This window comes from Acomys minous (genome assembly GCF_964271855.1).
Source record: "Acomys minous genome assembly, chromosome: 12".
NCBI classification, from domain to species: domain Eukaryota; kingdom Metazoa; phylum Chordata; class Mammalia; order Rodentia; family Muridae; genus Acomys; species Acomys minous.
In genome coordinates this window covers 109,478,379-109,499,624 of record NC_140493.1, presented here as the reverse complement: position 1 = coordinate 109,499,624, position 21,246 = coordinate 109,478,379, and the positions used below count along the sequence as shown (strand labels likewise).

At 47.4% G+C, this 21,246-nt stretch overlaps 1 protein-coding gene across 5 annotated transcripts in view; it reads right to left on the bottom strand.

Annotated features, from left to right (window-relative positions):
• Positions 1-1,715: 1,715 nt before the first annotated feature.
• The window catches only part of TNRC6C (trinucleotide repeat containing adaptor 6C), a 114,987-nt gene continuing 95,456 nt past the window's right edge, over positions 1,716-21,246 (bottom strand). For all 5 annotated transcript variants that reach the window (XM_084749034.1, XM_084749030.1, XM_084749033.1 and 2 more), the window contains 8 exons: positions 20,871-21,111; positions 15,882-16,049; positions 12,277-12,468; positions 11,781-11,924; positions 6,796-6,990; positions 5,850-5,920; positions 5,185-5,324; positions 1,716-4,567 (listed from right to left, as the gene is read on the bottom strand). In XM_084749034.1, the coding sequence (XP_084605160.1) occupies positions 4,207-4,567; positions 5,185-5,324; positions 5,850-5,920; positions 6,796-6,990; positions 11,781-11,924; positions 12,277-12,468; positions 15,882-16,049; positions 20,871-21,111 (1,512 nt within the window). In that variant the 3' untranslated portion in view covers positions 1,716-4,206. The remainder of the gene's footprint in view (positions 4,568-5,184; positions 5,325-5,849; positions 5,921-6,795; positions 6,991-11,780; positions 11,925-12,276; positions 12,469-15,881; positions 16,050-20,870; positions 21,112-21,246) is intronic.

The following is a 21,246-nucleotide window of genomic DNA, read 5'->3' as shown; positions in this document are numbered from 1 at the left end:
ATCAGTTCAGACCTTCTGAGCCCAGTTCTGTCTCATAAGGTCACATGCCACTGAGAAAAGTACGCCCAGGGTGTTTCATAGACCCAGGCGTGGAGTGACTCCCAACCCAAGGATCCAGAGCTGCAGAAGCAGACACCACTCCAGCTGGCCATGCTTTGTGTGTCCCGACCATCGTTCCTTGCCCTGGAATGGGGCTCCTGTGAGAGCTTACTCAGCACCATATTCTTCGCGCTCTACTGCAGCGCCCCCCTCTTCAGTGTTCTGTAGGCTTAGGGAGGGAGGAAGGATGAGTTGACTTTAAGTGCCAACTTGGAAACTGCAAGCTGCTGCTTAGTAGGCAGTAGCAGTTCACACTGAATACATGTCTCTAGGTTCCCCTTTTTGGAGTGGGGTCTCATGTAGGCCAAGGATGACCTTGAAATCTTGATCCTCTTGCCTGCACCTCCCTCACGTTAGTATTAGAGGCACCATTGCTGTCACCACTGCTGCTTGGCCTTGGCTCCCCAGAGGAGCACAAGGGGGGTTGGTCTGAAAGCACCTGTACCTGGGGCTACCCCCAGAAGACCCTTAATGAATACACAGGCCTAGCAAAATAGTTCTAAAAGCTTCTGGGTGATTCTAAGAGGCTCAGCAGAGAACTGCTCTGCGACAGTCTAGCAGCATCTGTCACACACAGACACCTAAGCTGAAGGCTGTTCACAAGGATGGGTTGGCAGGGCTCAGGCCAGGCACACTTCCCTTACTGCCACCAGGAGACAAGCCTGTGAGGATGCCTTTATCAGCAGTGACTCCCCGAGAAGCACTGGCACCCGAGTCTGCCTTCTTCACTCAGCCCAGGCCAGCTCACAGTAGCTCCTACCCTGTCCCATGCCCCAGTCAAGGGCTTGCCTACCTCTGCTGGCCTCTCCTCTCCTCTGCCATCCTACCACCTTGACTGGGCACCCTGTGCCTTCACTGTTGTGCCAGTCTTGTTAGAACAGTGTAGTGACAAGGCAAGTCCAAACCTGCTTCCTGGATCCCTGACATCAGGCCTACTTCATCCACTCCGGTCCCATGAGGCCCTTTCCATTGGTCTTCATCTCTGCTCCTCACTGTTAAAATCCAACACAGTCTTGATGGCCAGGACAGGTGGCATCTTCTCCACAAAACCCACTGTTCACTCCCTGGATGTCTTCAAGGCACTGGGACGAGGACAAGAGCATTTCACAGGTGCAAGCAGGATCCTCAAGCAGGACCACTTCTTGACCCACAGGAGCTGAAAACACCTGTGCATGGCCAGCCCTAGTCTGCTCTTCTGCTGAAGCTTGGGCCAGCAGAACTGGAGGTTGCCGAAAGGCCAAGGGCAGCCTGACATTCTTAGTCTGATTCCTCCCTTCGGTGATGTCCGTGGTGGAGCTAAGAGCCGCTTCTCTGCTGAGAGTCCCCGTCCTCCGCACATGGAGGGGGAAAGCTGACCTCCAGTTTCTACTCGCAGCACCACCATGAGCCGGCTGACAGTGCTGCTGTTGTGTGTGTGGGTGTCAGGATGTTTTTAGCGGAAGGATCCACATATTCTCAGCAATGCCAAAGAGCAAAGGCTACATACAACTCCAAGTCAAACAGCCAAGACTGTGAGATTAACCAGGAATGAACACACACTCAGCAGAGACATAGGCTGTCTCCACACCAAGTGAAAAGGAAGTACCTGCCTTTCACAGATGAAAGACACAGCAGTATGTCATCAGCCAAGAAAAACTGCAGTTTATTAAGACTCAACACAGCGCTCTGTTTTTGAAAGCGACCTCTGGTGTGCGTCCAGCCACCACACTCCACGAGGAGAGCACTACGCGCCACAAACTTTTTTTTTTAAGTCTTAGAGTTAGAGACATTTTAAATTCAAAAGGTTCAAAAAGGAAAAGAAAAAAAGGGGGGAGGGCGGGTAGGGAAAAAACCCATAAAAACTGAAAACATCCTTTACTTCCATCCCCAGTTTTAAAACATGAGTTCTTCTACAACTCCGTGCTAAATGGCAGCATGGCAAGCTGTATGTCTGGGAGCACACGCACGCACACGCACATATTTGATATACATACATCAAATACCTAGGACGCACGTAAGGGCGATGAGATGCGGTCACTCTGAGGACACAAGTCTTGAACGCAGGTGTGCATAGTTCACGACCCTCCTGAAAACCAGCGCTTCTCTGCAATCTTGCAGGACTTTTTTTGTTTTGATAAAACCATTAAAAAGCTAATTAAAAAATGTAATGCACAAGTTTCCTGACCACATAGGCAGGGAGTACAATGTTCATATATTTTTTTAAAAACATACTTGAGGGTGTGTTATTTCATTGTCTTTCTTCCTTGCAAAACAATCAAAACATTGATCATCTTTAAAACATAAAGCAATTTTTAATATATAAAGCACTCTTCAAACATCTATTTCTTTTGAGTCCATTATTTGGTAAATATGTAACTGCTACACATTAGAGATTAGGTATTTTTCTTCTTTGTGTGTGTGTGTGTTTTTCTTTTTTCTTTCTTTTCCATTTTTTTTTCTTTTTTTCTTTTTTCTTTTTTTTAAATAACATCTTCAGTGCTAGGAGTTGGGTTTAAAAATACATGAAATGGTGTGGAGCTGCCCTCTGGAGCCCTGGCTTTCCTGAGAGCAAGCCGGCATGTGCAAGACAGAGACCATAATGCCTCGTCACCTTGAGGAAGGGGTGAAGACGATCAGCAGAGTCCGTGATGGCTGGAGGGGACAGCTTGTCCCATCCCAGAGCTCTGAAGCAACACATCTGTATTCTGAAAATAGGTTTTTGTTTGTTTGCTTGTTTTTTTTTTTAAACGATGAAAGTCTTTTTTTTTTTATTCCTTTTAAGATTTTTAAATTTTTTTTTAAAAGTTTTATTTTAAAGTCTGAAGGAGAAAAAAACGTCTGTAAACAGGTGGGAGCCCAAACCACAGCTCCTCCAAAAGCAGTCACAACCCACGTCCAAGTGCTTGTTCCCGCTCCTTGCGGATCACCCATCCTCTACAAGTATCTATGGCCACAGTTCAACAACAGGTTTGTTTTTCTCTTTAACTTTATATTCCAGATGGGAAATGGTGCAATACTCTGGTAATAATCTTCTTGCATTAGTCCACAATGAAAAGCTGCTAAAGGTAGATAGACATATTATTTCTCCAGAGATATACACTGTAACTTTAAATGCAATAACAGAGTCCTTGAGTAAACATTTACACATGAATTGTCACCAGCCCTGTCCCATGAATTCTCTTTACTGTTTAAGCTTAGCTAAAGGAAGGGCAGGGACACCTCAGTGCAAAGTTAGAAGCGAATAACAACAATGAGAACATTTGACCAATGCGCAAAAAAAAAAAAAAAAAAAAAAAAAAAAAAAAGCAAGCATATACGGAATAAAAGGGAAACCCACAGTTAAATCCCTCACACGCTCTGAAACACAAGCACACAGTAAGCGCTAACTGTGCAAGAGCACGCGCATACACACTGTTCCACACGCGCACGCACACACGCACGCACATGTAGGCTATAAACGTAGACATTTCCTAGAGCCTGTTTCTGTGCACGGATGTCAACGTGGAAGTGTTCACATTTCGGTATTGGCCTGCTGGGTTCAAGTATTTGCATGTTTGATATGTCTTTTTTTTTTTAACTTTTAAAAAATATTTTTTTGGGGATTAAAAAAAATGACATGAAAAAGTAATGAAACAAGGGTAATGTGCATAGGCAGATCCAGGGGAACAGAGAGCACTGGCCATGTGCCTTGGCTCTGTGCCCGCACGACGCAGCCGCCTGTTCCACCCGCTGCCTCTGGTAATGTGCATAATCGTCACAGGCTCACTTTAAATAGGCTTCAAGTCTCCCCCCACCCCACCATAAAATAACCCTTTCCAGCCCACAATCTGAAAAGTGCCCTTCATGATAGAACTATTCTAAGCAGCTTTTATACTTAAAACTCAAAATGACAACACACCATACAAACATAAGACAACATAAAATAAAAAGCTATGAGGAACATCCTGTCATTAGCACGTGACACTGACCAAACACAGCCCGCACTGTCTTCAACAGTTCTCAAGGGCTGAGGCCAAGGTTCATCTTCAGAACTGGACAGAGGTACTCGAAGGGGCAGCTTGTCCATCAGGTGGAGCCTCAGAGCTGGGCCTGGCATGGTCAGCTCTCTTCTCCGCAGTACTGTGACCCCTACATGGACTCGCCACTGAGCAGGTCCCCAGGCAGCAGAGTGTTGAGAGGCGTGGGGCTGCCGATCACCCTGGCATCATCAGCACTCGGAGGACCCCAGAGACTGCTAGAGTACTGGGGCACCCCACCCCACAGCAGCTCACTGCTGCCTTTGCCACCGAGGCATGGGGTGTTCCAGTGGGCAGTGTCGCTGCGCACTAGGCCATGGGTGCTGCCCGAGGTGCCCAGCCTGGGCTGGCTGCCCGCGCTGCTGGATTGCCAGCTGGAGGTGGGTGGGAGGGCTTGGCCTTGGGCCAGGAACCGGTTCACTTCTTCTTCACCAGCAAACTCAGCCAAGATGGTGGTGTTTCCCAGTACACACCTAGAAGGCAAGATGCCGTGTAAGCATGGCACCGCTAGTCCTGAGTTCATGCTACCAGGAAAGACAGACAAGAGTATCATCATGTCACAAGTTCCCATGGCCTAGCCTGCGTGTCCTCGCACTTTAGACTCCTGGCAGCCACAGAAGACTGAGGTGTGGAGTGCATGCTTAAATGTACTATACAATGGGGGCTCAGCTGTCACCAATGTCCCACAGCTCAGGTGACACTCCAGAATAGGTCTATATGTACTCTGCATGGAAAGCTCCCTCAGGGGGGCAGTGGACTGCTGTGAGCAACCCTGGTGGCGGGGTGGGTAGGGGCTCTTTTTGTCCTAGGGGACACAAAGACAGACAGACACACAGACACACAGTGCCGACATGAAGACACAGGGAGAGGATGGCTGCCTACAAGCAGAAGTAGGTCTCAGAGGCGTCAAGTCTGTCTACACTTTGACCTTCGACTTCCAGCCTCCAGGACTGAAAAAGGCACAGTTCTACTGATGAGGGCACTAGCTGTGGTGCAGTGTTGGGGTGCCACAACACTCATTCACCCCCACCTAACACTACTGGGCACTTGTGGCTACTTGGCAGTGTGAGGGGGCTGAAGAAAAACATACATGTGCAGAGACTTTTGGGCCTTGGCGGCTTCTTCCTTGGAGCTGTAACGGACCACAGCATTGCCTTGGGTCAGATTCAGGTGGAATGTGATGAGAGGCCCATGCTGCAAACACAGTGTCCGCAGTGTAGAACCATCAATCTGAGGAGGAAGCAAAGGGTGGGACGTGATTTCCTCCAAGCCCTTGCTGTGCTTTGCAGCAGCAGTGCAGCATAGTATGAAAACTGGATGGAACACATCTCCTTTGACTGCAACTGACACTGAGAGAGCTCTGTGGCCTGGCAGCTTAAATGTGGGCTGCTACACTTACATTAGCCAGAGGGAAGGGCCAAAGTCCCATTCTGGGTTCTGCAGCTTGCAAAAGGCACAGCAGCAGCCTTGGTAGCCTTGCAGTGATAGGCTAGTTCTGTGCCAGAGAATGGTGATACAAGCTGACCATACAGCTGAGGTGGCCAAAGCTTCAGAAGTGCAAATGAGCCACCAGGAACATGTCTGAAAGTAAGCCCACCCTTAGCTGTATTCACACTTGCCCCTGCCATGTGGACCCTGAGGGAAGATGTCCGACAGACAGCTACCTGCTTAAGGGGCAAAGTAGGAACCTTCTTGGCCAGGAGCAGCTACCCATTGTTATGACATGATAGCCCCCTTGCATGGTAGCAGCTGTACCTGGGGTGTGAGGTTGCGCAGAACGAGCCAACTGCTTGTTCTTCCTGAGGTGTCAGTACTCCATGCAGAACCTGTGTGACAAGTCCATGGGACAAGAATTCAATTGACAGGCTATCCTTCTGTCTGACCCTGTGCAAGCCATGGCATCTTTGATAAGCCCAGTCTCATAGTCACTGCAGAGTCCAGCCATGGCCCATGAACCCTGACTTCCAAATATGCTCGCCAGCCCAGGAGGCCTGTCCTTTTCTGTTTGTGCTGGGGTGGGGGGAAGGTGGCAGATTTGAGGGGTACCTGAGAATCACCTGCAAAGTTGTATTCTCTACCTCGCTCTCTCTAGTCCTCATTTAGAATCCACAGACTTGGGTTCTGCTTAATGAAATGAGGCAAGTGCAGCGGGGCAGGTGTGCTGCTCTCAGTGTCCACAGCTCACTGAAGACCAAGTGTTTTGGTTTCTGTGTAGCCAAAGGACCCCAGTGACTGCACACAGGATGCAAACACGTGGGGGCAGGGGCTCTACAGTGCTACAACACTGCCAAGGGGCCTCAGTTTTTGATGTTTCCATAGAACCTTGCAGAGAAATTAAGACCTCCGTGCTAGCTTAGGTGGGTAAGAAGCCTAGAATGGCCGAATGGTCTTTTTGTGGTATGTGTATCCAATGCTTGCCCATGTACGATGCTCTTTGGCATTTGTTGTTTTCAAGACAGGGTTTCTCTGTGCAGCCCTGACTGTCCTGGAACTCACTTTGTAGATGAGGCTGGACTCAAACTCAGAGATCCACCTGCCTCTGCCTCCCGAATGCTAGGGTTAAAGTCATGTACCACCATGGCCTGGCTGTCTGACTCTCTCTTACCTCCCAGGCTCCAGGGGTCTGATGAGAGGCATGGGATCAAATAGGCACATTCCATGAATCATGTGTACAGTAGCTTTGAGTGCCCTGTACCCTTACCCGATGAGTAGGAGCTGGTCCAGCCGAGGGGGCTGGTGCCCCAGGTGGAGGAAGGCTTGGGATTGGCTAAGCCTGGAGGTGGCCTGGTGGGCGCAGTAGTGTTTCTGGGTACCTTCCACAGCTCATGAGACAGAGAGGCTTGCGTGTGAGAGGCTGGGCCCGAGGACCATGTTGATTTAATGTCGGACAGTTTACCTAGAGGGAGAGAAACACAGCACATGTATGAGCATCCCCAGAGAAATGACTGCAGCTTGGGAAGCTGGCAGATGGGGACAAAGCATCATGGACAGAGTCACTCTCTCCCATGCTGTCCCTGCCTCTGTGTTGCCCACGCTGGCCTCCAACTGCTGGGCTCAGGTGAGCCCGGCGCCTGCCTCACCTCCTGGGCTGATGGACTAGGGACTGCTACTGCACTCAGCTTTACTCTCTTCTGCTTTCTGGTCAAAGACATTGTGCGTGCCCTGTGCAAACCTTGCTGAACTGCTGCTGGCACTTCACTAGTTTGCTGACATTTGCTATGAAGAAAACAGAGGTTTCAAAGTTGAAATCTTTTTATAATTTATTATAAAAATTATAATTTTATGTGCCGTATAGCGCTCAACTGTATGTCATTCAAAGACATCAGGTCTATTTGCCTACTGAGCTAGAAACATGGTATGTAGTTTAACTTTTTAAAATACAGTAGCTGTGCTGAATTTTTTTTTAATCATTAACACTTGAAGTAATGAAACAGGCTTCATTTATTATTAAAAAAAAAGTTGTGTTTGTTTGTTTGAGATAGGTTCTTCCTTTGTAGCCCAGGCTGGCCTTGAGAATCACAATCCTCTGATTCTGCCTCCCAAGTGCTAGGATTACAGGCATGTATCTCTAGACCTGACTGACTTGGGAGTGGAATCCAGGGCTTAGTGAATGTTAGGTAAATACTCTACCCACTGGGCCACACCCCAGCGCTCTGTGCTGGGATGGTCGTGGTCAGAAGCACGGCCTCCACATGTGCTTCCTGTGCACTCTCTAGGGGCATCAGTTCCCTATCAGAGCAATGCTCCTTCTGACACACACTTCCCCATCGCCACTGTCTAGCTGTGGACACGGACGTGCCCCCTGCTTATGGACTGAAATGCAGCACCAAGCATGCTGGCTGGGGATGTAATTATTGGAACTCACTGGGAGAAACACAAAAGCAGTGGCCACCACAGGCCCACAAGATCCTTCATCTGTCCAAATTTGACACCATCCCCTGTGTGTTCCAGAGACACATCTGCAATACAGATATGTCCCCCCAGCCTGGCCAGTGGGAGGACTACAGCACTCCTAGCAAACACATGCTAGATACATTGTAAACTAAATGCTAAAAGGAAGGTGATTTTTGGTTTTTTTTTTTTTCAAGACAGGGTTTCTCTGTGTAGCCTTGGCTGTCCTGGACTCACTTTGTAGACCAGGCTGGCTTCGAACTCAGAGTGATCCACCTGCCTCTGCCTCCCGAGTGCTGGGATCACAGGCGTGCGCCACAGCGCTTGGCTACTTTTTTTTTTTTTTTTAACAGTGAACTACCTCAACACTGCTCTCTTCCCCAAGCACAGAGTCTTACAAGAATTCCCCAGAAAGAGAGGTTTCAGAACTATCCTCTTGTGGCAGCTCTGTGCAGCAGGGTGCATTACACTTTTAAAAATCTGGATGAGGTTTGATGAAATACAGGTTTGTCCACAAATCTAAGACAGTGTGTGTACATTTCTTCTTCGTTTTGGTTTTTCAAGACAGGGTTTCTCTGTTTAGCCCTGGCTGTCCTGGACTCACTTTGTAGACCAGGCTGGCCTCGAACTCACTATCTCTGCCTCCTGAGTGAGTGTTGGGATTAAAGGCCTGCGTTAAAGCTGGGTTATATCCAGGATTACATGCCTGGCTGTGTATGCATCATCTTAAGAAAGTTTTTATAAGGCCTACTGTCATGGCACATGCCTTTAGTTCCAGTAGTAGGGAGGCAGACACAGGTGACTCTCTGTGAATTTGAGACCATCTAGCAGGGTTACGTAGAGAAAATGTGTGTGTGTGTACGCGTGCGTGCGTGCGTGCGTGCGTGCGTGCGTGTGTGTGCGCGCGCGCGCGCGCGCGCGTGTGTGTGTGTGTGTGTGTGTGTGTGTGTGTGTGTGTGTGTTTTCCGAGACAGGATTTCTCTGTGTAATAGCGCTGGCTGTCCTGGAACTTAATTTGTAGGCCAGGCTGCCTCAAACACCAGTGATCCACCCGCCTCTGCCTCCCGAGTGTTGGGATTAAAGGTGTGCGCCACCATACCCAGCTCCAATTCTCATTATTTTAATGTTCAAACAAAAGACACAAAATAAAAAAAATAAAAACTGCGAACTTGTCAATATGAACCTTGGTACACATAAAAATGAGAACTTTGCTGATGTGTCCCACCTCCCTCAGGGACCTGGGGTAATGAGACGGCGTCTGCCCAGTCACTACGAACACCCAGAGCCACAGCCTTCTGTTCTGAGACCCTTGTCCCTGCACCTACAGGACACGTGGGCTACACCTGAGAAACCTGGGCTCCTCACGGCTTGGTGGGCTTCTGGCTATGCCTCTTTCTCAACTCTTTTATAAAAAAAAAAAAAATCAAGACCCTGTGTGAAAATGAGGATGGGATGGTGCCAGATCTGTTGGAAGCAGGGCAGAAAAGCTTTTCCAACTCAGACTCAGGCACAGCTGGACTGTTATGCCCATTCACACCCACAGAATCATTGGCTTCTTAAAAGCTATGGTCCCCCAGCTCAGCCAGCTGCACCCCTGCACATGCTAGAGCTCAAGACAGCTGACAGTAACTGTGCTGAGTCTTCAGTTTTACATGATGTCTGCTCTACCAACAATCTTAGCTACTTACTCAGCCCATCAGCCCAAGGATCACAAGATGGGTGCCCCTCATATCTCACAGAGCTGTGCCAAAAACATTAAGAATGAGGCGTAGATGCCGGGTGTGGTGGCGCACGCCTTTAATCCCAGCACTGGAGAGGCAGAGGCAGGCGGATTGCTGTGAGTTCGAGGCCAGCCTGCTCTACAAAGTGAGTCCAGGAAACCAAGCCTACACAGAGAAATCCTGTCTCCAAAAAACAAAAACAAACAAACAAACAAACAAACAAACAAACAAATAATAAGGCATGGATGTCAAGTGTGGTGGTGCAAGCCTTTCAGCACTTGGGAGGCAGAGGCAGGAGGGTGAGTGGGAGGCCAGCTTGGTCTACAAATCAAGTCCAGGATAGCCAGAACCACTAGAGAAACCCTGTCTCAAAAATCAAAACAAACAAACAAACAAACAAAAACAACAACAGCAAACAAAAAAGAATGAGGCAGGAAAACAGCCTGGAGCCAGCAGTGGTGGTGTTCACCTTACCATGCCTTTAATCTGGATGCAGAGTCAGGGGGATCTCTCTGACACTGAGGCCAGCCTAGTCTACACTGAAGTTTTAGGACAATATTGTAAGATCTTGTCTCAAAAAAGTAAAAAAAGATCAGAGGGATGAGCGAAGGCTCAATTCCCTTCCAGTTTGAAGACAATTTAAAAAATTTGTCATAAAAGGCTAATGGCTTGAAGTTGTTTTCTTTTCTCGTTTTTTCAAGACACGGTTTCTCTGTGTAGCCTAGACAGATCTCATAGGGATCAGTCTGCCTCTTTGAGGGCTGGGATTACAGGCATGTGCCACCACGTCCAGCTAATGGCTGAAGTGATTGTCTAATGATTTAAAAATGATTAAAAATGCCAGGCGTGGTGGCGCACGCCTTTAATCCCAGTACTTGGGAGGCAGAGGCAGCCGGATTGCTGTGAGTTCGAGGACAGCCTGGTCTACAAAAGTGAGTCCAGGACAGCCTAGGATACATAGAGAAACCTTGTCTCGAAAAACCAAAACCAACCAAACAAACAAAAAAAAACCAAACAACAAAAAAAACCCAACCAACCAACCAAACAAAAGATTAAAAGCCGGGAGTGGTGGCGCACGCCTTTAATCCCAGCACTCGGGAGGCAGAGGCAGGCGGATCGCTGTGAGTTTGAGGCCAGCCTGGTCTACAAAGTGAGTCCAGGACAGACAACGCTACACAGAGAAACTCTGTCTCGAAAAACCAAACCCCTCCCCCCCCCCCAAAAAAAAAAAAAGATTAAAAATTACGAATAACTTGCTGGTTGAAAACTCTTCATCCACAGAGGATTTTTTTTGAGTGTCAATGTGGTGGCACTGAGTGAAAATGTACTATAAAAACCCATAGGGCCTGGCACTATTAGGAGGAAGTGTGTCACTGTGGCGGTGGGCTTTGAGGTCTTATGTGGTCAAGCTACACTCAGTGTGACTCTCTTTCCCCAGCTGCCTTTAGATCAAGGTGTAGAACTTTCAGGTCCTTCTCCAGCACCATGTCTGTTTGCAAACTGCCACAGTTCCTACCAGGGCATAACAGGCTAAAAATCTGAGTGGTAAGCCTGCCTCAATTAAACATTTCCTTTTATAGGAGTCCTCATAGTATCTCTTCACAGCAATAAAACCCTAACTAAGATAGTCGTGTTGGGTTTTATGTCTGTGGATTAGGAACAGTCTGCAAACTTCTAGATCTGAAGCACATGTGGTCCTGAGCACTCTGGCTAAGGGACACTCAAGCTGAAGCTGTGTTAGCTCACTCAACATAAGTAAGCATCTTTGCAGCCTTTCCACAGGCTTTGCCTGTCATCTTCTGAGGCCACAGTGGTCAGGTGAACAAATTAGGTACTGACCAACTACGTTTGATGCCATCCTTGCCTCACAGCCCACACAGTGAGCCTGGAGACCTGCTCACAGAAGGCAGGGGTGACGGACCTCCTTACCTCCATTCTTTTTTTTTTTTTTTTTTAAGACAGGGTTTCTCTGTGTAACAAGCCCTGGCTGGCCTGAAACTCACAGAGATCCACCTGCCTCTGCCTCCCCAAGTGCTGGGATTAAAGGCGTGCGCCACTAAGCTAGGCTTCTCACCTCCACTCTTGAGGAGGTAGCGGTTGACATCCTGGATGGTGGTGTTGATGGTAGGTCCAGTAGGGACACTTCCAGGAGTGACATCAGGGTCATTCTCGGGATCAATATTCTGAAGACCTTTCCACGGAACTCCAGGATGGAATTCTGTTCATGGGAACCAAAATGAGGCTGCATACTAGAGCACCTTCACATTGCATGATGACATTTAAAATTCAGTTTTTTCATATTTGTAGAAACTTTAAAAATCTGATAATTAGGCTCAGAGGCACTCTCTGCTTACATACAGTTCATTAGATCAGTTATTCTTTTGGAACAAACTAGAAACAGCTACCACAATTCAGGTTTGAACAACGCTGGACACCACCACACCCCATGTAGTCTCAACGGAAACCCAAAAGCTATAGATTCCATGTTGCAGATCCAGGCTCCCTCAGCTCTAACTAGGCTTGGGGCACACTTGAATCTACTGTTGCTCATGAGTGCCATGCAGTCTTACCTGGGGGCCAGCTAATGCTGGAGCCGTTTGAGATTTTATCGCTGTCAGATTTGGCACGTGACCAGCTATGGGGAACAGCTACTGGAGGACTGGCTGGTGACTCATTGTTCTGGATTAACTCGTACCGGCCATAAGAGTCATCCATGGAGGACTTACCTGGAGGCCCAATGCTTAGACCTCCAGGGATAGCACCTACAAAACAAAACAGGAGTCAGGAACATGGTGAACACTCTTCCAAAGACACCCACCTTCCAGGCCCAGGATCTCACCCATTGCAGAGTTACATGGACGGGAAGCCTTTGGCTATGTAGGCTTCTCTAAGAACTGCCAGTGAGTCCAGACATGGTTTTCAGATGACTAATCCTTTTTTTTTTTTTTTTTTGGTGGTGCTAGGCACAGAACCAAGGGCCCCATGTATGCTAGGTGAAGCTTCTAGCTATGAGAGACACTTACTAACCCATGTATTACTAATCACACATCACTATTGTTATTGTTGAGTTTTTTCCCCCTTGAGACAGACAGGGTTTCTCTGTCCTGGAATTCACTCTGTAGACCAGGTTGGCTTTGAACTCAAAGAGAACCACCTGACTCTGCCCACTACGTGCTGGGATTAAAGGCATGTGCCACCACCACCACCCATATGTGATCATTATTACTTTTCAGTGCTGGGGATCAAATCTAAGGCTTCATACACGCTATGTACACACTTTATCACTGAGCTCTGTTTTTTTGAGATGGTGTCATATAGTCTGGATTGGCCTTGAACCTCCTATGTAGCCAAGAATAACTCTAAACTCCTGAGCCTCCTGCCTCCGTCTCCCCAAATGCTGGGGTTATAGGTGTGTGCACTGTGGACTATTTTAGTCTGTCAAGTTGGAAGGTTTGTTTCTTTCTGAGACAGGGATTTAGGGTCTCAAGTACCTGAGGCTGGCCTACACTTGCTGTGCGTTTAAAGATGATCTCCCTGATCATCTCTAGTGCTGAGATGACAGGTGTGTGTCACCAAGTTTGGTTTAGTGGTGCTGTACGTTTTACCCTGGGTTTCCTCCCTCCCAGGCAAGCACTCTAGCAGTTAAGGTAACGACCCAGCCCATAAACTTAAACCACTGTGAGCTGTGTATATGCCCGTGTGCATGCACAGAAGCCAGAGGCTATCAGATGTCTTGATTTCCTTGAGACAAGATCTCTGAGCCTGGAGCTGGGCTGGCAGCCAGCAAGCCCCAGCTACTCTCCCATATGCTCCAGGAACACTGGAGTCACAGGCCACACCCTATTTTCATATTTGAGGATTTGAACTGAGCTTCCCATGCTTGTGCAGCAAGTGCTCTCATCAGCTGAGCCATCAACTCCCCTGTGACACCCTCCCTCACCTTTTTTATTTTTAAAATTTCCATCTCTTTTTTTTTTTAAATTGTATGAATGTTTTCTCTGCCATGTACCATATGTCTGTTTACCATGTGTGTGCCTGGTCCTTGTGGGGTTCAGAAGAAGGTAGATCCCCTGCAACATGAGCTACAGGCAGCTATACGCTACTATTTGGTTGCTGAGAATTCTACCCAGTCTGTAAGAGCAGCCAGTACCCTCCCCCCACTCTCTCTCTTTTTTTTTGGTTTTTTGAGACAGGGTCTCTCTGTGTAGCCTTGGCTGTCTTGGACTTACTCTACAGATCAGGCTGGCCTCGAACTCACAGCAATCCGCTTGCCTGTGTCTCCCGAGTGCTGGGATTAAAGGCGAGCATGATCCCCTCCCCCATGTGCACAGCCAGTATTCTTAATCTCCAGCCCCTCCCCAACTTTTAAAATCGACTTGTCCAAGCAGGCTTGAACACTCGGGCTCAAGTGATCCTACTGTCCTGGTCTCTTGGGTAACTAAATTCATGTCATACATCCAGTGAATATGAATTTTATATACATATACATATATATATATATATATATGATTTATTTTATTTTTTATTTTTTATAGACAAGGTCTATTTGCAGCCCTGGCTGTCCTGGAGCTCACTATGTAGACCAGGCTGCCCTCAAATTCAGAGATCTGCCTGACTCTGCCTCTAAGAGCTAGGATTAAAGGCATGTGCTACCACACATCTTTTGCACTTCTGGCTACAGACATAAATTCTTGGACTATCATTGACTGAGTTACAACCCTAGCCACATTGAAAGTCTTATTTAAACTGGGTGTGGGTGGTACATTCTTTTAGTCCCAGCACTTGGGAGGCAGAGGAAGGTGGATCTCTGTGAGTTCGAGGCCAGCCTGGTCTATAAGGCAGGTCCAGGATAGTCAAGGCTACACAGAGAAACCCTGTCTCGAAAAATGAACAAACAAACAAACAACAAATAAAGAAAAAGCATTTTTTGAGATAGGTCTCATGAAACACAGGCTGACCTCCAACTTGTAAGTAAGTAGCCAAGGATGATCCTAAATTCCTGGTCCTCCTCCCTCTACCACCTACGCGCTGGGATTACTGAATACCCCCGATCCTCCCAAGCTGGAAATCTTTACACCTTGGAAAGCTGACCATGCTAAGTCTTTCTGAGGACAACATTCGTGTCTTCCTGGTTAGTGGTATCTCTATGACCCCCCCTTTCTGTAGTGGCTCCCTGCTATGCAAGAACAAAGTGGGTGCTGATTTATACACAGCAAACCAACAGTGATGGGGACAAGGAAGGGACCCGGATGGCACATGGAGATTTTCTTGCTAAATTGAACATTAGGGGAATGGTTTTTCCTTTTAGATTACTTTTTTTTTTTGAATTTTTTTTCTCCTTTATTAATTTATTCTTGTTACATCTCAATGGTTATCCCATCCCTTGTATCCTCCCATTCTTCCCTCCCTCCCATTTTCCCCTAGATTACTTTATATCAAGAGAAAACTATACGCCCTAGTACATTTCTTTTGTTCCTTTCTGGTTCTGCGGATAGAACTCAGGACCTCATGAACGTAAGACTAGTGCCCTGCCACTGAATTGAGGCCACAGGAGGCCAGGTGAGCTCCTTGCCACTGAGCTACACCCTAGCCCACTCTAGGCCAATATGATGGTTAACAGTTATGTTTCTTTCTCCTGAGTACTTGATTCTTTTTGTTTTATTTTTTGAAAGGTAATCCTTTTTAAAAACTGCTATTTTTTGACATTAAGAAGATAAAAAAATTCTTAATTAACATATTTGTACATCCACGTGAGGGCAATATGCACTGCGTGTAGGTACCCACAGAGGTCAGGGACCTTCAGCTACAAGCAGGTGTGCGCTACCCAGCATGGTGACAGAACTCAGGTCTTATGCAAGAGCAGTGCCTCTCTCACCCGCTGAGCTCTCCCTCCAGTGCTCAGGAGGCTCTTTTTGTTGGCAGAAAAGGAGTTAACTAGGGAGCACTGGCTTCAACCTATCCTCTTTGGTGTTCTGGGGCATTTCCAATGGTTTGTGGGTTTGGAGCTAAGATGTGATGGTGAGCTTGCAGGTACTGTACATGGCAGACTCCGATTCTTCTGTTTTTGGAGCTTCGTTCATAGAAGTGCATAGAATGAACATCATCTGTCAGGGTTCCCTGACAGTATGCAACTGCAACCCTCTGTTAGCCGACAATTCAGCCAGGGCATACATACCATGCTTGCTAGGATTCTGGTCCAGGGGAGAAGCAGCACTGGACAAGTTACCCATGGAGTTGGGATGTGTCCACTGAGGCAGGCGTGACTGGGACTGAGATGGGTCCTTCACAGACAAACCACTGCTCATGTCTATGCTGTTGACATTCATGTTTGGGTTCAATCCAGCTGAAAGCACAGACATCATTAGTATTTGTCTCTCCCCTGAAAGATTTCACTCCGAGCCCTCCTGGAGAGCCAGCCTCCAGCCGCAGGCACAGTCACATACTTTCACTGTCATTCCATCCTCGGCCCCCACTATGCAGCCCTAGGTAGCCTAAAACTTACAGACATCTGTCTGCCCGAGTCTGAGCCCTGAGGCTACAGGCACGTGCCACCACCACGTCAGCCTGTGGTTTTGCTTTTTTGATTCTGAGACTTGATTTCACTACTGTAGTCCCTAACTGGCCTGGAACTCACTGTATGGACCAGGCTGGCTTCCAACTCACAGAGCTCTGTCTGCCTCTGCCTCCAGCCATGTGCCACCATGCCCAGAACTCTCTCTTCTTTTTGAGATAAGAATTTGATATACAGCCCCTGACTTCTATCTTCTTGCTTCAAGCTTCCCAAATGCTGAAATTATAGGTGCACACCTGGTTCAACTGCATTTTTTCCCCTTAATTTTAAGTTTCTTGAGACAGAATCTCAGCATGGCCTAGGAATCACTGTATAGTCCAAGTGAACCTCAGACTCATGGCAAACCTCCAGCCTCAGCTTCTCAAGCTCTAGGGTGATTATAGGCACTAACTGCCATATGCCCCCCTTTTGGGTTTTTTTGAGACAGTCTTTCTCCATGTCCTGAAACTAACTGTGTAGACCAGGCTGGCCTCAAACTCCCAGAGATTTGCCTGTCTCTACCTCCTAAGTGCTGGGATTGAAAAAATGTGCCACCACCACTGGGGTTTAACTCTAAATTTTAATGTTGGGGGAAAATGTTTGTTTTCCTCTTTACGTACTTTTTTAAAGTTAAAAAAGTGTATATATTTACATGTGTATGTGTATGTATGAGTGTTTTTTGTCTGCGTGTGTATCTGTGTATCACTTGTATGCCTGGTGCCCACAGAGGTCAGAAGAAGGAGTCAGATGCTCTATAGCTGGCATTACAGAGAGTTGTGAGCTGTCATGTGGGTTCTGGGAATCAAGCCGAGTCCCCTAAAGAAAAGCCCATGCTCTTAACCACTGAGCCTTTCTCCAGACCCGGTTGGGAATGGACTGGACACTTAGCAAGGAGGAACAGGTAGCAGCAGAGAAGCCAGAGCTTCCACGCTCTCTCTGGTGTGAGCTCCTGTGTAGCCACAGGACCTGGTGTGCCCACTCCACAATTCCAATGTCACTACAGAGGGAACTCTACCACTTAAGTAGAGTCAAACATTTTAGTTCTTAGTTTTGGGGCAGGGCATGGGAGTATGTGGGTGGGCAATGCAGATGAAGGGCAAGTAGGCCAATGGGCCTAAGGGCCTGTCCTATGGCAAACTGAACAGGTCCTGCCCTGCCAAAATAAGGGTGTGCTACTGGACCAAATAGATGCTGCCATATGCAATGCAGGTTATGTGCACCCAGGTGGCTTTTCCCTTGCTCTGTTTTGGAGACAAGGTTTCTTTATGTACATAAACCAGGCTATCCTGGTCCAGAGAATTGAGATTAAAGATGTAGCCTATGACACTAAACATGCATCCCAGTTTCACTCAACAACTGAAGTGTTTCTACAGTCGCATACTTGTGAGATTTACACTCTGTAAAACTGATGCTGCCCAGGCACTGCCTCCTCACGGCCTCTGCTGTCTAGACTTCACTTCCTTATACAGATCCACCAGGTAAAACAGCAGCAAGGGCTGGGAGTCGCGGGGGTGGGGGATGGGGGTGGGGTGGGGGGGCTCTAAGGTCCTCTCATTGGGACCACCTCTGAACACAGCAGGGCACTTCTTTGCTATACCTTGTTATCTAGAAAAACTTCATTATTCACGAAATTTTACCTGTTTGTCTAGGGCTAAATTTAATATTTTAATCTTGGACCACTCAGCCACACTACCTGCATTAAAATGTTAATCTTATATATTTTAAAATTTTTTTGTTTTGAGGAAGGGTCTTGGTATATGACCTGGTTGGTCTGGTATTTGCTACAGTCGAGGCTAATCTTGAACTGACAGCAATCCTCCTGTTTCAGCTCCTTAATGCTAAGATCACAGGTATATTTATCTTTAGCCTATCACAGTGGTGGCAGTGTACCTTTCCTTCTTGAAAGCTCTTTTTTATTTTTTTCATTTGTCTGTGTGCTATTTGTTTTTCAAGACAGGTTTTCCCTAGCTGTCCCATAATTCACTCTGTAGACCAGGCTGTTTTTGAACTCAGAGATCTGCCTGCTTCTGCCTCCTGAGTGCTGGCATTAAAGGTGTGTGCCACCACCACCTGGCTCTTGAGAACTCTTAAAGGCCACTGGGGTTACTGTTCCTGTTGACACCATCAGATCCAGTAGGTAAGAGATATTACAGCTTGGACTGTCTGGATGAAAGATGTGGACAAGAGTCCAGAGTAGCATGGGTTTCTGGTTTCCTGCCATAGGCTGCCACAAAAAAGTGGTTCTTCAGCATCTGTGCTGTTATAGAGAAAAGCCAAGAGTCAACAAGACAGATCATTTTGAAGGCAGTTTCCTATACCTAATGAGCTGCTAATTTTAAATGTTCTATCTTATAGATATTAAATATAACTATAATGTCAATGGTTTGACATTTTTATCAAAATAAATCTTTCCAAGATTCACTGCATGAGGTAATTCCTAGAATTAAGAAGCAGGTCAGAGGGCAGGAACACCGGGTCTGAGAGAGACATTGTGGGATGGTGAATAGAGTGAAGTCTTCCCTCAAGAACCATCTTAGGGCCGGGCATGGTGGCGCACGCCTTTAATCCCAGCACTCGGAAGGCAGGGGCAGGCAGATCACTGTGAGTTCAAAGCCAGCCTGGTCTACAAAGTAAGTCTAGGACAGCCAAGGCTACACAGAGAAACCCTGTCTCAAAAACCAAAAACCAACCAAACAAGAAGAACCATCTTAGAACAGGATCCACCACACACCTGATATGCCTTTACTGTTACAAACCACAGACATAGATATACACACATGTGGGAACAAGGGAAAGAAACTTATTCTAAGTCCTACCATTTTGTTTTCAGACTCTACTTAATAGTCACAAGGAGAAACTAGATTCAAGGTCCTAGGCCCTAGGGCAGCTAAAGACTTCCCAATAGCTGAATAGCTTCTGTTGAAGGAAACAGTTGTCTTGAGTCCAGACACCTCAAGGACAGTGTCTCTATCTTTCTGACAAAGTGAAAAAAAAAAAAATCATGTTCCCAGGCCCAAGGACCTACTCCTGTCCTGACTGATGGAAACCCCCTTGCTCAACCCTTTACATCAAAATATAATTGGACAATGCTGCAGCCCACCCCGCTCCGCCTCTCTCTACGGGTTTTGTCCCTTAAATATGCAATATAGCTTCCCCTTAGGGATGTGGTTCAAATCCCCAATGGCTGCCTCACTTAGCTCAGAAAATAAAGCTTTAATTTTAAGCTTCTATATCTGAAATGAGAGTTTTCCTGACTTCTACCCTGAACCCAACAACACATGGAAAAGTGCATGCATACACCATTTTATTGACAGGAATTCTGTAAGCCAGGCTGGCCTGGAACCTAAGGCTACCAAGTGGCTCAACAGCTCTGTACTGGGATCACTGGTGTGAGCCACCAAGTCCAACCCCACAACTTTACATATTATTAACTCATGTAATCTTTGAAAAAACCTTGTGTGATAAATATTTCTATTTCATATAGCAGGAAACATGATGGAAAGAACAACCAGGCAAATTGTAGAAGTCAGCAGTGGTCCAGGTGGTGGTTGGTGGGAAGTGGGAGCCAGGAGGTCTAAGTCCTAGGTCTGGTCTTGCTTTTCCCAGTAAGGGGGCGGTAACGGGCAGGACAATAATGGAGGGTACAATCCAGCTCAGCAGTGTTTAGCCTGATTGCGCAGGTGCTGTACATTTATTACATATCAAGCAGGAAGACAAGACATGTAAAAATGCATACCAGCGTTCTAAAGAGGGAGGCAATCCACTGCCATACAGCTGGCCTCTGCTCCTTTGGAAATGCATGTTTGAAGCTATTTATCCCCCTTGCCCTGTGTCCACAGATTTTGCCAGCGATTAGCAACACTCCTGAAATGGTCCTCCTAGCTCCTGGTAACAGTTCTCCCCGGCTGGCACCAGAAGGTCTCCAGCACCACGCCTATTCTGACAGGAACGCACGCCAGCCGCCCACTTACGGACATCTGTATTATCAGTTTGAACATCCCTGCTCACATGAGACACACGCCTCTCTATAACTGAGGATGGAGGATTGACGCTAGCAAAGAACAGTAGAGACCTGTAATTGTAGTACTTGAGAGCCAGAAGCAGGACGAGTGCTCAGAGTTTTAGTTAGCTCGGGCTATAGTTTGAGATGGTGTCTCAAAGGAAGAACGAGAACAAAAACCGTAAGCTTAGACGATAAGCCAGAGTGAACTGAAAGGACATTGTTGTAACAGAGGGTTTTCATAAGCACTGCTCCTCAGCCCTAGGCACCAGGAATCAAACTAGACCCCTGTTATATAACTCAGGCTAGTCTTGAACTCCTAACTGTCCTGCCTCTGTCTCCTAAGTGCTTGAATTATAAGTGAGTGCTACCATGTTGGCCTTCCCACATACTACTAACTATCTGCGGTACTGGTGAAACTTGTGCTGTGCTGAAGGTAGTGTTGCTCCCTCAAGACGAAGCCTTGACAGGCCCACTCTTTCTTTGCTTCTGCCTCTGCTGTGCTGTTTTAGCACTGCCAGCCACTCTGTCTACTGCACAGCTTCCTGATTATCATAGGAGGGACACCAGGAAGCCTCTACCTGGTGTACCTCTTTAATCCACACAAGACTCACCAAGAGGATAAGGAGCAAAGGTGTTGGGTGAAGACTGCTGCTCTTTGGTCTGCAGGTCGGGGAGGCCGGGAGCCTGGGGGTGAGGGGGGAAGCTATCCATGGCCGATTTGCCTGCAGAGGGGTGCAGAGACAGGTGCGGCGGGGGTGGCGGAGGTGGTGGCTGCTTTACAAGCAGAGCCTGGGCCAGCTGGCGCTGGTGCTGCTGGATCTGCTGCTGCAGATTAGTGATTGTGCGCGCAACCTGGTGGGAACACACACAACTTACTCACATGTTAGCCAGGGTTGATGCAGGGCACAGGGCTGACCTACAGACGGAGTATATTCATACCTCAGCTTCAACCAGCTGGGCTAGCCTTGGTCCAAACCTAGTGGGTCC